The sequence below is a fragment of the Melanostigma gelatinosum genome (genome assembly GCF_949748355.1).
Source record: "Melanostigma gelatinosum genome assembly, chromosome: 16".
Lineage (NCBI taxonomy): Eukaryota > Metazoa > Chordata > Actinopteri > Perciformes > Zoarcidae > Melanostigma > Melanostigma gelatinosum.
The window spans coordinates 3,031,320-3,048,610 of NC_136649.1; the positions used below are offsets into that span (position 1 = coordinate 3,031,320).

General features: G+C 43.6%; 1 protein-coding gene across 1 annotated transcript; it reads left to right on the plus strand.

Moving 5' to 3' along the window:
- Nucleotides 1–4,527: 4,527 nt before the first annotated feature.
- On the plus strand, nucleotides 4,528–17,062 carry LOC306790660 (potassium channel subfamily K member 5-like; the record flags this gene model as incomplete). The annotated part of the gene is made up of 5 exons (XM_079287098.1): nucleotides 4,528–4,853; nucleotides 13,211–13,322; nucleotides 15,584–15,750; nucleotides 15,859–16,027; nucleotides 16,128–17,062. Exons 1-5 carry the CDS (start codon nucleotides 4,668–4,670, stop codon nucleotides 17,060–17,062), a joined length of 1,569 nt encoding a protein of 522 aa, XP_079143224.1. The 5' UTR covers nucleotides 4,528–4,667.
- Nucleotides 17,063–17,291: the final 229 nt, after the last annotated feature.

The window sequence follows — 17,291 nt, forward strand, 5'->3', positions numbered from 1 at the left end:
ACCAGCTCTGTAGCTCAGTATTTCGTACCTCTAAACATTTGCACGTTTGACCTTAGACTTGCATTTTTTTTTTTACTTGCATATATTGACTTGCGTATATTGACAGCCCAAAGGGATCAATGTTACAACATTTGGAAAAGATACATCTCTTAAGATAGACGGATAAAAAAATTGTGACGTCAAAATCAGTGGGCTGCATTCTTTCACTTCACCTTTTAGTCACATGAAAACGTGACATTTATACTCGCCAAGATGGTTAAGTAATGTTAATCTGATTCACATTACTAAAACTCCATACCACAATGGACTGTTTGGAAAGAAGAATAAAATATGACCATAAAGTGAAGTAGTAGAGGAGGATATATATTTAATGTCTTTCCCATGTTGCATTTTAAAGAGGCTAATATGTTGGGATTTCACCATAGGTAAGAAATTCAAGTATTCTGTTGGGTGTACAAAGGATGAATGAGTGTTATGTAACAACTTGGGTATGGCAGGACCTTGTTTAACATGACCTCTGTAATACCAGCAGACCTGCACATAGCTGAGTCAGCTGATTTAAAAGTGCATGCTTTTGCACAACTCCATGAGGGCATTTTTCAGCATTTTACGCTACATTGCACATTGGTGTTGAAAAGGCATGTCAAATTTATATAATGTGCAGTTTTGGAAAAAAAGGCTTATTTGCTCTCTTGCCAAGAGTGAGATGGTAAGATTGATGTGACTGAAGATGTGTTTGTAACCAGCAACTGGTTAGCTTAGCAAAACAAAAAATGGAAACAGAACTGGCTCTGTACGAAGGTTCTAGCCATGTTCGTGGCACATAATGCCAGTGAATTATTATTTTTACAATTAGTTTTTTGTTTAGATAAAACCAACACGATATAACATGTTAATTATTTTATTTAGCCTTTATTTAACTGGGTTTGTCCCATTGAGACCCAACAGCTCTTTTACAAGGAAGACACAGAGACAATTAAAGCACATATAGTTGAGTATTAAAACTTGTCACATGAAATATTTGTGCACAGACATCCTGGACTCAAAAGATTTGACGATAGCTTTTAATTGGTTCAGGGTTATTTTTTTCTAAGCATAAGATCAGTCTGTATATTTTTTCCATGCGGCAGTTACAGAAAATCTAAAATACCTTTGTCAATAAAAACATACCAGTGACTGAGCCGGTGTGTACATTCAGCATAATAATTCACTTATAAAACCAATGGCAGGTATGAAATCCACCGGATGTGTGCCTTAAAGGACAAGTGACAAAGCTGATCTTACCCTCTATCAAATGCAAAGTGAAGATACTCAAATAGCCTGGGTTTTGTCGATGAGATAGTTTGCAAACCAGCCAACTACACGTTCTTAAAAAAACAACAGCTTTAAGACATCTAATTAAAGTATTGTGATCAACGGTATCAAAGGCTAGAGAGGTCTATCAACAGAGCGAGACAGCACTGCTTCTTTAGAGGTGCTGGTCTGTGGATTTTGTTTCCTCTGGACGGACCCATGCTAACGATTTCCCCTTGTTGCTGTCTTCCTGCTAAATTAAGCTAACCAGTTGCTGGCTCCGGTCTTCAGCAAATCTCGGAACCCATGGGCTATCAGTCTAACAACAATATAGCCTCTGGCAGGGGCGGACTGGCCATCGGGGATACCGGGGGAATCCCCGGTAGGCCGACGGGGTTTGGGCCGGTCTCTGACATCGCCGGCCCCGACTATATTATATGCTTCACAGAACACGTTCAATTTACTCTAATACCGAAAGTCAATAATCAGTGAAAACTGTATCAACAGTATAAACTGACATTATACTACTCCTCGCGATCCGAGGACGCCATAGCACGGCTGGACACTACGGTGCTTTTAAAAACATTTCTCCATAACCACGCTCGTGCCGGGCGACGGTCGGGCGGGGCCGGCGGAGGTGCGAATGGCCGCCGTAGACCGGCGAAATACATGCCGTGTATTGAGTGGGCAGAGCGCCGTGTATTGAGTGGGCCGGTCTGACAGTAACTCCCGGGCCACTTTTTTCCCCCAGTCCGCCCCTGGCCTCTGGGGGCAATGACAAATATTTCCGATTCCTGTGCAGCGGATACCTAAATAACGTATTTCTGGCCAAGACTCCTCCTACAATCCATTGAGCAACTTGAGACGTTAGAATGGAGTTGGGAGACAACGAGACAACCGGTTCGTTTCACATTAGTCAGTTTACAGTAAGTGACCAGTGGGTTTTTTAGCAAAGAAATAACTAAATCAATGTCAGACGATAGCTAGCGGGTTCCAAGATTGCATTTCGGTTAGTGTGTTCCGCCTCTTTTGCTCTCCACATGGACTGTTTACCTGCATTCAACCACGCCCACTCAAACGTTATTGGTCAATACTACTCCAACTTCAAACAGAACGGAAACCAGAACGCTTCCGATACCAAAGTCTTGTCCCGTTGCCTACAGATTCTGTATTTCATCATATGCAGATATCTGTTCATAGAGATTATATAATTAGCGTGCATTCATGACTGCGGTATCAATATTCTCATCTAACTCTCAACATGACTATGAACAGGCGTATTTCCAAAAATGTCAAACTAGTCCTTTCATATGTTTTTGTGGCCCTTTGTTATGAATAATCAGCAAAACAAGTTTTCACAAGTTTTATAAATGCAGGTCATTGGAGCCCCACCTATAGTCGAAATAAACTTCATACAACTAAAGTAAATATTTAGTAAACAGAGCAAATATTAAAAGTACATGTCAAAGCTCTCAATGAAACCTGCAAATAGATAGGAATGACTTAGGGTGAGATATCTTCTTAATGCTTAAGAAGTGTGTTTGAAAAATGTCAACAGTCATTATGTTCCAATCCAAGTCTTCTGTCGCCATGTTGAGAGCCGTGTGCAGGCAATAGATATGGTCTGAATTCTGTATTGAGCACCTCAGTCTACCTCTGATTCCATAAAAAAAAAGTCAAAGATGTTCTTTGACATGACATTTTGTTTTGTTCCATTTTCTTTGCTGTGGGACCCAACAAGTCTTAGCTATCTCAGCTATTGGTTTGATCAAAGAACGGGTTAGCACTTGCACTACAACCTGCACAGAGCTGTAAATGTACAGTTTCCTACGGTTTACTGCTGTGAACATAACTCTAGCTTTTATACATTTCCACATGCATTTTCAATACATGTACTTAATTTGTACTTGCAGGACCATAAAACAAATCAAACACATTGAAAATCAACAGCCTTGGGCAAGTAGCAGTTCACAGCAGTGATCCTGATGCAATGTCTTGTTGTCTTGCATGCCGTGAATTCTCACACACTTGCAAACCTGCACTGTTATGTTAGACCACAAGTACATTGAGGTCTTGTGAAAACACTGATTTTGGAAGTGTAAATCAACATGTTGTTGTTTTTCGTTCAAACTGATGCAGATTACATGCAATGTCCGACTCTGACAGGAATGGGAATAAACCGTAATCTCTGTCTGAGGATCATGGCTCTACTTTAATCAATATATGTGTTCCTCTTGTTTGATCTTTGGTGAACACTAATCTCACCAAACACCCTAAATATATATTAAGCCTACACACCTGCTTCTCAACATATGAGGCAGACATGTGAGCGCTGTGGTAAAGTTCTTAAGAGACCACTGAGTGATTTACTTCATATATATACTTTACGTATATACTGCATATATACCGTCCATGGTCGTTGAAGTTGCGTGATCGCTTGGCAACCATGAGCATTTTTTTAGACTTGCAATGATTCACCAGGACTGCAGGTGGATGGATTCAGAACGTACAGTGGCACTGCTTGAGTCCATTTTTGGATGACAAGAAACAACATCAAGAAAATAAAGTCAGTCTGAGTGGGGTTTTTCACAGGTAGAAAATGAATGCAATCAATGGAAGTTCGAGCCACAACAACCTGATATCTGCGCTCTAATGAATATGGAAGTTGTACGATGTAATATCATCTTCTGACATTGCTTAAAAATCCGGAGGCAAATGTAAAAAAAAAAAATTGTAATGGACAGAATTACTTATCTTTTATTCTGATGAAAGTTATGTCTCAACTATAATATAATCCACTTAGTTTTGTAGTGTAATTATAGGACTTTTGTTCATAGAGAATTCCTAAAAGTGCATTGGAAAAAAAAAATTCACTCCATGTTTTGTTGAGGCGCTTTATGAAAGTTTAGTGCAGCTGTACACCTGCAGCCTCACCAAATAAAGAAAATGGGCCAGACTTCAGAGTAGTGAACCCCCCCCCCCCCCCCGCGCTCTGTTTTCGGGGCGGATCTTCGCTGCTCTTCCCCACTCCCCTACTCCACTACTCCCAGTTCACCACTTCAGCAGGCATTTCTTCGGCTGCGCACGTGGAGAGAGAGTACTACGGCTGCTGGGGTCCCGCTCGCGCTCACTCCCCCGCGTCTTTCATGCCTACTTTTAACCCTCGATGTCTCGAGCCTGAATGCTGTCAGCCGCGGCGTGTTTCATGCACCTTTCAGAGCCCTCGCGCGGAAGGAGGAACATTTGGTGAACTGTGCTGAGAATGAGTCCCGCATAACTCCGGGTATTGTTGTTATCTACGTCCCCTCCCTCCTCTCTCTTTCTCTCTCTCCCCCCTGTCCCGCGCTCTCAGAGCTGAGTCATTGTACATAAGTATGGTAGATAAAGGCCCCTTGTTGACCTCTGCCATTATTTTTTACCTGTCCATTGGGGCAGCAATTTTTCAAGTCCTGGAGGAGCCCAATTGGAAGCTGGCTGCAAAGAAGTATCGTGCCCAGAAGGATCAAATACTCGAGGACTATCCCTGTCTGACGAAAGATGATTTGGACAAAATATTAGAGGTATGGTTCTTCCACTGCACACTTGTTGTTTTTCTATTGATGTTGTGAAACACATCCTACTGTAAACTGCTGATATCCAACTGTAAACTGTTGATATCCAGTCCAAAGTGAATCACCTATTAAGTGTTGAATGAAATATGGTATTGCTGCATCTGTTTGACTGGCTGACTCATGAACTGCTGTGTAAGCTTTCTCCAGATGCTGGAAATCTCCTGAGAAATGACTTGTTGTAAGTCCATGGTGCCTCCTTGTGGGTCAACACACCCACACTTAAAAGTTAGAACACCATAACACCAACAAGCCATACAATTGTCACAGATCCCCATAAATGTTATCTTTGGCATCGTGATGATGATTGTTTTATCATCCGGTTGAGTTGATTTGCTGTTGTAAACCTTGACGGACAGACAGTCTGTCTGGAGCAGTGACTATGATACCAGGGTGTTGAGGGTCAATCTGTAACCCTCAGTCCATGGTGTTCCATTGCTAATTTCCCGTTAAAACGGCAGTTCCTCAACCGGTAGCAAAGCTGGTGCCGTTGACCTCTGTGGCTGCACTGTGTGTGAACACATGATAAGTCAACACGGCCCACGGCTCCACAGGTGTTTGCCTCGTGACATGTTGTTTGTTCACTTCCTCCATATGGCTTTTACGCTCTTGGTTCTGTGCGACGAGAAGAAGTGATCTTCGATGTGTCGAAGTCCCTCACCGAAGAAGAAGAGTGTAAAAGAAGACTTGATCCATGTATTTGCAGTGTACACAGCAGTGTATATGCAACACGCCACCTCAGAGGGATCCTTTTCCTGCATGAGCAACACCAGACAGTGGTTGCTTTTTTTTGTTTAGTTTTTTGGGGGGCTTTTTGCACTTTCAAGTATGACCAGACACAAGTCTCAACCTGTTCCCCCTTTACGGGCCCACATCAGCATTAGGGAGATTTATTATCCCCCACCATCCCCCCTTCTGCTTCCTTCTGCTTTTCGTTTTTGTGTTTGGTAGGGGGGGGGGGGGTTCTGAAAGAGATATGCCCATGACCCCCCACCCCCATCTCTGTAACAAATCTGCCAAATCCCTGCAATGGCCAAATCTTCCTCTTGATGTAGTCTGGGAAATAACACAGTTGAGATATTTTAGACGTCGTTTTTTGGTAGTAAAAAAGCTGTGAGTTTGGTTGAACTCTTTGTAAAACTGAAACATGTCTTGCTCCTGCGCGCTTTCTAAAGGACGGAGAACCCGTCATGTCCTCTGTGGGGTTCCACGGCACCTTTTTAAAAGATAAGCTTCCTAACCCCTTTTAGCCCCCCCAGTCTGCAGAGACACCTGCTGCAAAGGCTTTAGAGTTGGTATATTAATATGGGAAAACCTACAATATATTGCCCTTGAGTTGCCTTTTATCAACTTTTATTTTCGTCACGGTTTCCATTGTGGAAACTTCGCTCGGTGTGTCAACGATTAAAATATATACGCTGGCTTAACGAGAGATGGCGACACTCTTGTAAAAGTTAGTCTTCTACTGTTTTATTAACAAGGAGTTTACTATTAACTACAGGACCCTTGAAGTGGTCACAGTTTACAGATTGGATTTTATGGTCCATCAATGCTGGCTGTTGAGGAGCTGTTGTAAAAGTTCAGCCAGGCTGCACACATTAGCTCCACTGCAGATAAGAAGTGAACGCTCCGAGCGTCCCCGGTCGCAGCATGAAGTGTGAGCAGTGTTTCTCCGTCGCCCAGAAGCACTGTGGACATGGAGAGGAAGAGAATGCATGCTTTAGAAAGTGGACAGCCTAGTGTTCCAAACTGTAGTTGAATGCATGTGTGTGTATATATCGGTCATACAAGTAGGGCAGGTTTTAATCACTCCATCATAGTGTTGATATAAATAAAAAATAGGCTGTCCTAATTGTATCTATTCTCTCTGCAGAATAGTTGAAAAGATTAAACTCTAGATAACAATAAATGTTTGACAGTTTCAAATCACACACGAAACTCGTTGTCGTTTATGTAATAGATTGTTAGCGTGGAAGTAGTGATTTCAGCCTTAAAAAGTTGTGCTGCTAATTAGTGATTGGTGGTGGTGATGTGTCCAACCAATGGTCCAAAACCCAAAGATATTCAGTGGACTGCTGTGATACACGACAAAGAGGAAAAGAAAATCCTCACATGTAAAAAGCCAGAAACGATGAACGTATTGCTTTTTGTAAAATATAATTTTTGGGGCTCCCCCGTGTTTTGAAATAAATCAATCGCTTATCAAAATGGTCGCTGATGCATCTTCTTTCGATCAACCAAATGTTGCAAGCTCTGACGTAAAGCAAAATGAACCTCCCCAGTTGTATTTCGCCGGTCTAAATTATAATACATGTAGTGTATTTATGGAAAATTATTAAATTATGAAATAGCTATAACTGTCACGATCAGGCTTTGCCTTGTGTGTTCTGTGTGTCTTTGTTTATTGTCACTCCCTCAGCCTAACTCCCTTCATCTGCCGCTAATCAAGCACTCTACCTGTCAGCCACTCCCTCAGCACCATGCCAACTCCCTTCACCTGTCCCTGATCAGTAATCAAGCTCTCCCTCATCAGCACAACTCTCCTCACCTGTTCAAGTCACCTTATAAACCCCTGTCTCTCAGTCACTCACTGCCAGGTCATTGTTTGTGTTGTACCTGCCTGTTTGTCTTGTCCTGTTCCCCACATCTGCCTGTCCTGCTGGATTTGCCCCCTCGTCTCTTGTCTCGTCCTTGGATTCCCTGTGTGTTCGTATTTCATTAAAAACCCTTTTTCCTCACTGCATCTGACTGTCTGCGCTTGAGTCCTCATCATGCCCCGTGACAGAATGACCTGGCCCAGAATGGACTCAGCAGACTACGGTTTGGAGTGCCGTCTCCCTGAGTGGTACGAGCAGTTTATGGGCACCCGCCTGGCCTTTGGAGGGCCTCGGAGTATCCACAAGGCAGACTGCGACCTGATGGACTGCCTGCTCAACCCTCGAAGGAGACAGAGGCAGAGGAAGGGTCAGACTCCCGTTCCCGCTGGGCCACAGCGATTCCCCGATCCTGCTGGGCAGCAGCTAACTCCCCGTGTCCTGTCGGCGGTCCGACCGACCCCAGCTCCCCATGTCCGGTCGGCGGTCCGACCGACCCCAGCTCTCCGTGTCCGGTCGGCGGTCCGACCGACTCCAGCTGTCGCCTCCTTGCTGCAGCCGGTCCAGGCCACCGCAGTCTCCGAACCGCAGCGACCTCCAGCCGCCGCCGCCTCCAGCCGCCTCCGTGCCGCAGCGACCTCCAGTCCCAGCCGTCGCCATGCCTCAGTAACATGGATCACGTGACATCGTAATCACGATGTCACGATCAGGCTTTCCCTTATGTGTTCTGTGTGTCTTTGTTTATTGTCACTCCCTCAGCCTAACTCCCTTCATCTGCCGCTAATCAAGCACTCTACCTGTCAGCCACTCCCTCAGCACCATGCCAACTCCCTTCACCTGTCCCTGATCAGTAATCAAGCTCTCCCTCATCAGCACAACTCTCCTCACCTGTTCAAGTCACCTTATAAACCCCTGTCTCTCAGTCACTCACTGCCAGGTCATTGTTTGTGTTGTACCCGTTTGTCTTGTCCTACTCCCGGTTTACCACGTTTGCCTGTCCTGCTGGATTTGCCCCCTCGTCCTTGGATTCCCTGTGTGTTTGTGTTAAAAACCCTTTTTCTCACTGCATCTGACTGTCTGCGCTTGAGTACTCATCATGCCCCGTGACAATAACTTTGTGACTCTGTTTAGGCCAGCAGAGAAGCCTTGCAGGCCCTGATGGCCCACCACTGGATAGACCGGATATCACTCTGACACAGACGCTTGGTCCGATAGAGATGGTTTTGAATCCGCCACTAAACACTACTCTACTACGTCTCAGGATGTTCTACATTTGTCTGACAGGTTTTGAAAACTTTTCAGATTGTAGAGGCTGATGAAATACAAATTGTTATCTTGTAAATGGAGTCAAGTTGCTCAGATTGGTTTAAATTCACGCCATCATTCTATTACAGACAATGTGTGTTTGATAGTCAAACGTCTTGTGACAAACAGCTGAAAGAAACTCTTTGATGAAACATGATGTGATCATATTTAATCATACTGTTAGATGTAGAGATACAATGGAGCAGGTAAAAGCCTTGCGAGCGAGCAGGTTAAAGTTTTTGCTCATGCGAGAGTGAGTTTTGCTCGCGGAGTGATGTGAAATATGCGCGCGGTTGTTTGATTTGCGCGCTCGTGGATCTCATTTGCGCTCTCGGATTTTGACAGTGATTTGCCTTCATAGGGGATGCAGCTAAGGGCCGCAGGTGTGACTCGGAGAACTCTGCTTTGGTACATGGACGCCCGCTCTACTGGGTGACCTACTTGGGGGGGCCCCCGTGTTTTGAAATAAATCAATCGCTTATCAAAATGGTCGCTGATGCATCTTCTTTCGATCAACCAAATGTTGCAAGCTCTGACATAAAGCAAAATGAATTTGATAATGAAAGTAAAAACAAAAATCAAATACAGTTCCCCACTGCTCCATACCATTAACAGTCGAACGCACACCTAGCGAGGCATTGCAATTTGAAAACTTCAAATGTTCCTTCTCTCAGTGCAGCTTTAATTTGCAAACAGCCTTTTTGATTTCCCTTTTAGCGTGATGGTCCTGTCCGTTGCACATGACTTAAAGACCATGTGTGGCCTGGAAGAAGTTTGAAAAACACTGCTCAACACTCCACTGTCACATGCGTGAAGTGAAACTTGAGCCCCTCCTCCGACTGAAAATGCACAATGAAGTAGCGCTCTGTTCGCAGGGATAGTCATGTGCCCAGGGGCCACTCGCTTGAAATATCCAAGTCTTTCATCCCTCTTTTGAAAAGTAAATAATAAAAAAAAAAAAGTTGCACAGAAGTCACGGAAGGTAGCAATGCATTTACATGTCATGGGTTTAGGTTTCGGCGATGAATTGACAAGACAGGGATGTCTTTCTTGCCTTGTATGCCTCATCTGATTGAGGATGTTGTCAGTACAATGTGAGAATGTCACCATTTACGTCAGTTATCTGGAGTGTCGAAATTGACTTACAATGTTTTTTAAGGCCAACAAATTCAAGAATGAATAAAAACACCACATGTTGCGTTAATGAGGCAAGTTTTTCAACCTCATGCAGAATTAAAAAAGCCACTCACAAATCTGTTAATGGTGTAATATGCTCTGCTTAACAGATGGAAGAATCCTTTCACTGTCTGGGGAATCTTTACAGCTTTTACCAAATAAAGAAAAAAAGCTATAAAATGGACACAAGTTGTCTGTTTTCTTAATCAGCTTCGGTTTCTTCTTAACATTGATTTGTGAAGATCAGATGGCATCCCACACCTCCCATCTCTTTTTTCTTTTTTTTCCTCCTGGCACCCTGTGACACACCTGGCACATCTTTGACTGGTGCACACAATGAAGTCTCAGCAGTGTTTCTCAAACACATTGTTTGCCAGCCATCTATCCGCTGTATCAGACATCAATACGTAATGGCAAGGAGGAGAATGAGTGACTTCCCCGTTTGCACGTCGGGTCAATCCTGGCCACGGGCAGCTGGGGTTGGTGTGCTGAGTCGCCAGCTGTCCTGATAACAGTTGGAGTTTGACGTTGTAGCGGTTACTGTGCTCTGTCTGTGGGAGTGGGCCACTGGCAGTTGCCTGCATGTTTGGCAATGTTTTCAGATCCACAAAGGAATCCTTTCATAGTGTGTAAGCATAAGGGACCACATTATGATTTTTCAAGTCAACGTTGTGTATTTCATATCAAGCTTTTGTTTTTTGTACCATGACGTTGTGTGATCCTTTTTATTAGGGATGTCTGAAGATTGTTGCTCAACGGTTGATTTGTTTCAGTGTAACCATATCTCAAAATATATGCTCAATGAGTAAAGTATTATTGCTGTAAATATTGGATTGTTTCAGTAAATCAATCAATTGACTGCAATTTGCGCTGAAACTTTGAGTGCAGATTGTGTGTTTCAGAAGCATTGGTAGCAGAATGTTTCGTCTTCGATTATCAAAAAGTGTTGCCAATTATTTTTCTGTCAATCAAGTAATCGTTTCGGCTCTAATCTTACTTACAGAAAAAGTTTATTCTATTCTTCTCCCCCAGTGCTTGTGCCTTTTGACTCGTTCTCAGTGTTATTTGTGGCCACGGGTTGACCAGTAGATGACCTTTTCAACCTCTTGAGGACCTTGTGCGTCGCCAAGCATGTTTGAACAACTTTACTTAGTGAGTGCTGTAGTAGGTCTTCTCCTTCCTGCCCTCTGTACGGTAGCAATACAGGATGTTTAAAAAATGAACAGCTAACATGTTAACCTCCAAAGTCTGCCCTTTTAAAAAGGTTATGTTCCTTGTCCTTTGCTTGCGTGACGGGATGTAGCTTGCACTCTGCCCTCATTGTATTACTGCGAATCAGCGTTTTGTACGTCTCAAACTTCAGCGGTTTTTATTTGTCAGGCAGACTGTGAACATTTGCAAAACACCCTCATTTGGCCAGTGTAAGGAAGGTGCAGAGCCGAGCACACAGACCAGACATGACTCACAAACATAACATTTGTCACTTTTTAGATGTTTTCCACGCAGAAAAAATAAACAACCTCAAACTGTTAGTCTTGGCTAGTGGGGTAAAATTTCTTATTGGCTGCAACTCAGGAATAAATGAATGGTTGCTTGTCTGTCATTTGAATTTTTTATTTACTTTCATGTGGTGAGACTTGCCTCATCACTTTCCATTAGTACAAGCCACAGTGCTGGAAACATAAAGTATATGCGATGGCCTTTATCTTTTGTCTGTCGGCAGATTTGATGATTGAACATGCATGTTTATCAAGTTCCCAAAGTAACCTGCTTTTGGTTTGCCTCACTCTCCTTTGGTAGGGATGCACCGATCGGACCTTGTCAGTCCCGACATCGATACCTGGGCTTTGGGTATCGGCCGATAAAGAGTACCGACCAGTGTTTAAAATTAAATATATCAGGATATTGTAAGAATGATCCCAGTGTCTTCCACACAGTTTCCATACAGCTTAATAATTAGACATATTAGCCTTATTATTTGTTGGTGCAGTAAGTGTGAAATACCTCCGAAACGGCTGACAGGTTTGTTTTTGTCTCCCTCAGCAATGCACTCTCCTGGCGGGCTGATGCCTCATGAAGTGGTATGCACGCATGTAATCAGACGTAAACATCGAACCGAATTGAATAGATGGGCCCCATTGTCACTGATAAACCATCCAGCTATTTGAGCCAGTATCGGCCCGATATCCGTATTGGCTCGGTGCATCCCTACCCTCTTTTTGTTCAGTTGTGTTTTTTACCATTTATACAAAATCATTTTTGCATGACCATTTTTGTTAAGATATACATTGAACAGATTACTATTGCAATAAACACGTCTCATTAGTCCAATGGGGAGATGCAGTTGTGGGGTATCAAAGGTTGCTATAATTATCAGCTTCAGCCAAATAAGATTTGGTCAATAACAAGGTTACCCATGCATAAACATGTAAGCAGTAATTACAGATGCTGTGGACTCAGGAGGGCTGTCAAATGTGAAAGTGCGTGAGCAGGACAGTTGTCCACCCGTGTGTTGTTTTCCCTCTTTAATTTCTGGCCATGGTTGGAACACAAATTTGGTCATCACATCACTGCTGTCATTCTAAAGCCCAACGGAGGAACTGTGTTGTTTCAGCAGACAAAAGAATGGCCTCCCCTCGTGCTGGTAATTACAGAGCAGAGCTGTCACAGACCTGTTATTAAGAACCAAGCATCTTCCAGTGCTTAAGGGCTCATGCAAATTTTTGCCAAACCCTGCATATTTCCCCCCAGAACTGTGTGTGTGTGTGTGTGTGTGTGTGTGTGTGTGTGTGTGTGTGTGTGTGTGTGTGTGTGTGTGTGTGTGTGTGTGTGTGTGTGTGTGTGTGTGTGTGTGTGTGTGTGTGTGTGTGTGTGTGTGTGTGTGTGTGTGGGGGGATTTTTAGGACCTAAAAAGGTAGATATATATTTATGCGAATTGACCTTCTTTGTAAAATCCCCAGATATGTAAATAGTGCTTTTATCAGTGAACTATTTGTCACAGTCACGTGATCGCGTGCCAAGTTCCAAAAGATCAGAGGTGCACGGCCAAGCGCAGCGAACACTTGCACCACGCGCCGGCCGTGATTACGGCGAGTATAAACTATGCTTAAGGCAGATGGGACCCTTGTTTTTTAATACTGCCAGTTGATAACACCCAATTAGTTTGGCCTCCATTAAATTCTCTTTTAAGTTGAAATCAACCTTATACTTGATGTGTTTCTTCTTTGTCCTCAGGTTGTGTCTGATGCTGCAGGCCATGGGGTCACTATAACTGGCAGCAAGACCTTCAACAACTGGAACTGGCCAAATGCCGTTATCTTTGCCGCCACTGTTATCACCACTATCGGTAAGTACTTTTTATATGTTCAACATTGAGAGATCTAGTTGTGATAGCAGAAAAGAGGCAGTTCTTTTAGTTGTTTTGTCAAAACTTACTTGAATGTTTCAGAGAATGAGACTGAGTAATTTGTTACTTGGTTTCATTGGGACAAAGTTGATGGCAGACAACTGTTGGATGTTTTACCAAAGTGTGTATACCGTACTTTTCGGACTATAAGCCGCTACTTTTTACCCCACGCTTTGAGGCGTCGGCTTATAGTCCGGTGCGCTTTATATACAGATTTTTCCGTAGCTTTTCTCCGCCACAACAACCGCAACTTCCGGTTCCGGTCTAACACAACATTTACCAGCTCCCGACACAGAACAGTTGCTACCAGCAACCCCTCTGCTACCAGCTGTTACTGACAGCGTCGCTACAATATGGATGAAGTACCTTTGACCTACCTCTCACTAGGACTGTTAACAAAAAAGGTTGAACGGCAAGATGCTTTTAACAGTACATGTCCGACTCTGGCTTGGCCAGTTTCTGCTAGCACAGGGATTCCCAAAGTGGGGAGCTGCCTCTAGGGGTGCGCGAGAGGAAAAGTGTAATGGCGGTCTGATGGTGTAATAATATTAAAGATAAAAAAAAAATGTAATTTTAATTTAAAAACTGTCAGGTGGGACATCTGAAGCTATCAGTCGTAAAAGAGGAGAGGGACAGAGAGAGAGAGAGGAATCGGAGGCGAGGGGAACGGAGAGGTGCGTTGGGGAGAGACCGGGAGAAGAAATCGAGCCAGAGTCAGAGGAAGATGAGACGGAGGAGACCGAAAGGAGGAAGGGATAGCACAGACACATCGGGAGCACATCGTCCCATCGCGGAGTCAAGGTGAAAAAAGAGGAAACGAGAGTGAGCATCAGACTGGGAAAAAAAGAGGAAATATGATGAAAAGTATGTGTGTCTGGGCTTCACTTGGATTGGCAACGCAGATTCCCCAAAGCCACAGTGCGTGGTGTGCAGCGAGGTTCTGGCTAACAGTCTGAAGCTCTTATTTACGTCGCCACCTGAACACCAAGCATGCCAGTGCAAGTCAAAAGCCCCTTACATTGTTTATATCGAAATTGGAGGAGTTACAAAACAGCTAAAAACAACTGGAGTCTCATTCATGTGTTGGGTCTATAAATGACGCACTACGGGCTTCATATATGGTTACAGAATAGCGAGAAAGGGGCTACCGCACACAATCGCCGAAGACGTGAGCTTGCCAGCTGCCAGAGAGATGGTGGAATGTATGATTGGGGAGAAAGAAGCAAAAAAGTTGGACATGATCCCGGTGTCCAACAACACTGTGTCGCGCCGCATCGATGCTTTGTCCGAAGACATCCTGGCTACATTAGTCGCTCATTAATTGTAAATTAAATGTGATAATCTGCCTCTGAGCCTGTGCGTGTGTGCTCGCATCCGTATTGCTCTTTAAAAGTGACGCCTTGTGTCACTGAAAGTTATTGAAACTTTGTTGCAGTGTTTCAGGGCGTTTTCACACCTTCAGTTCGTTTGCTTTGTTGCAGTTGCTCCTTTGTTCGGTTTGTCTTCACACTGCAACATTTAACAGCGGACTAAATCTTGTAAACAAATGCCACCGGGAGCAAACTGTTCTCTCATTGGTCCGATTGTTATGCGGCTATGAAGGCTTAAAAGGCTCTGTTGCTTCTTTTTTTTTTGAGTGAGGCAAAAGTTTGGGAACCGCTGTGCTAGCACAACAGCTATTCAGAGCTATGAGCAACAACAGTTATTGCCTCATTGCTTTTCGTTTGGTAGCCTTGAGAGACCTTAGTCTGTAATGCAAGTATGTCTGCATGAAAAGATGTACAAAGATATATTATATATTCGCTAATGCTAATCGCGGTTAGCATTTCCCCATTGGCCGTAATGTTAAAATTAGCTTAGAAGCTAGCGACATGTTATGATGTTCATAGAAGACAACTTTAGTACTGTTAAAAGCATCTTGCTGTTCAACGGGGACACCTGCGGCTTATAGACCAGTGCGGCTTATCTATGTACAACTTATTTTTCCTTTTAAAAATCGGCGGGTGCGGCCTATATACCGGTGCGCTCTATCGTCCGGAAAGTACGGTCATTTAAAAGGTACAGGACACAGATGAGATGGACTTGGAGCCATGGTTTTTGTTATTTACATCTCCTCCTATAAAGCCACACTAAAGTAACTTAAGCAGTTGGTTGACACATCCCAACCCTAACCACTTTATTTTCGCTTTCGATTTCTGAAGGATATGGGAACATTGCCCCTAAAACGTCAGCAGGCCGTGTATTTTGCATCTTCTACGGCCTCTTTGGTGTGCCTTTGTGTCTGTCCTGGATCAGTGAGCTGGGAAAGTTCTTCGGTGGCAGAGCCAAGCACCTGGGCCAGTATCTAACCAAGAAAGGATTTTCACTGGTAAGTTGATCGGAACTTTTCTTTCCACTTCTGGGAAAAGTACTTTAATTTCTTTGTGGTATCACAAAACCTGCGCATGATGTAATGATTTTTATTATTTTTTTTCAGAGAAAGGCTCAATTTACCTGCACGGCTATATTTCTCCTCTGGGGTGTGCTGGTGCATTTAGTCCTTCCACCTTTTGTATTTATGTCCCAAGAGGGTTGGACGTATATTGAAGGCTTGTACTTCTCATTTGTCACCTTGACCACGATTGGTTTTGGGGACTTGGTAGCAGGTAAGCTGGGAAATATATTCTGTGCATTAAACCGATTAAATTAAACCAGGCCATAACTTCGGAATCAAATGACAGTTGACTATTTTGTTTGTCCTTGCAGGTGTGGAACCAAATAAAGAATACCCAACTCTGTACCGTTACTTTGTGGAAGTGTGGATTTATCTGGGGTTGGCCTGGCTTTCTTTGTTCTTCAACTGGAAAGTGCGGATGGTGATTGAGGCCCACAAGGCACTAAAGAAGCGCCGCAAGCTGCGCAAGCTATCTCTTGATGAGCTCCGGCACTACAAAGAGTCTCACAAGGCTGCCCTTCGTCTGCCACCCAGTCCTAATGACGTCAACATCTTCAGCTTCCTGTCTAAGAAGCAGGAAGGCTACAATGACTTGATCAAACAGATTGGCACCAAAAAAGATGGCAGGAACAACAGCGTTAATGCCAACACCATAAATAAATCCAAAGATATTGGTCGTTCTAAGAGCTGCAATGATACTCCCATGTTTAACGGACACACCATCCTTAGTCTGGACCGATCGCCACGCCAAAAGAGGCGCTATAGTTTCAGTGACCGAGTCACTGTTGCCTTTTCAAAGTCCAAGAACTACCTCCTGGGCTCAGACAATGGTTTGCTGCTAACAGAGGACCATGTAGAAGGTGACTTAGAACTCGACCAGATGTATGAGAACCAGCTAGACAAGGACGTAGACCTAGAGAATGGAGGGGTGGGAGATTGTGGAGCAGGTGGTCGAAGGATGTGGGACTCAAAGGAGTACCATCCCCGAACATTCCAAAATGCAAACATTACTTTTATAGACGAGGAGAACTTTCTCAGCAATAACTTAGAGGAGGAGGATAATGATGATTCTTCTAAAGCAAAACTATCCATTACTACATGTGATGAAAACATTGAAGCAAACTCCAAGGAGGAGCAGAGTTCTGAATCTGAAGGGTCTGTGTTCACTAGTGACGGTTCAGAGCACAGCCACTCTTATGAGAAACTTGTGGAAGAATATGCAAAGGAAGAAAATACCGAATCTTGAGATGTAACAAAGCCTTGAACTGTCGAAAGTCAAGACAGTCAAGTTGTTGAATTGGCTGGCATTGAAGTATTCTAATGTGAATTGTTTGAGTGAATATCAGAAGTCCCATTGCACGTTTGGGGGTCTGATAATGCAAAGCCAAGATCAAATTTCTGTGAAATGTTCTGTTCATAGCTGAGAAATGGAAATCACCATCATGTTGACTGTTCCTATAAACCCTTGAACAATC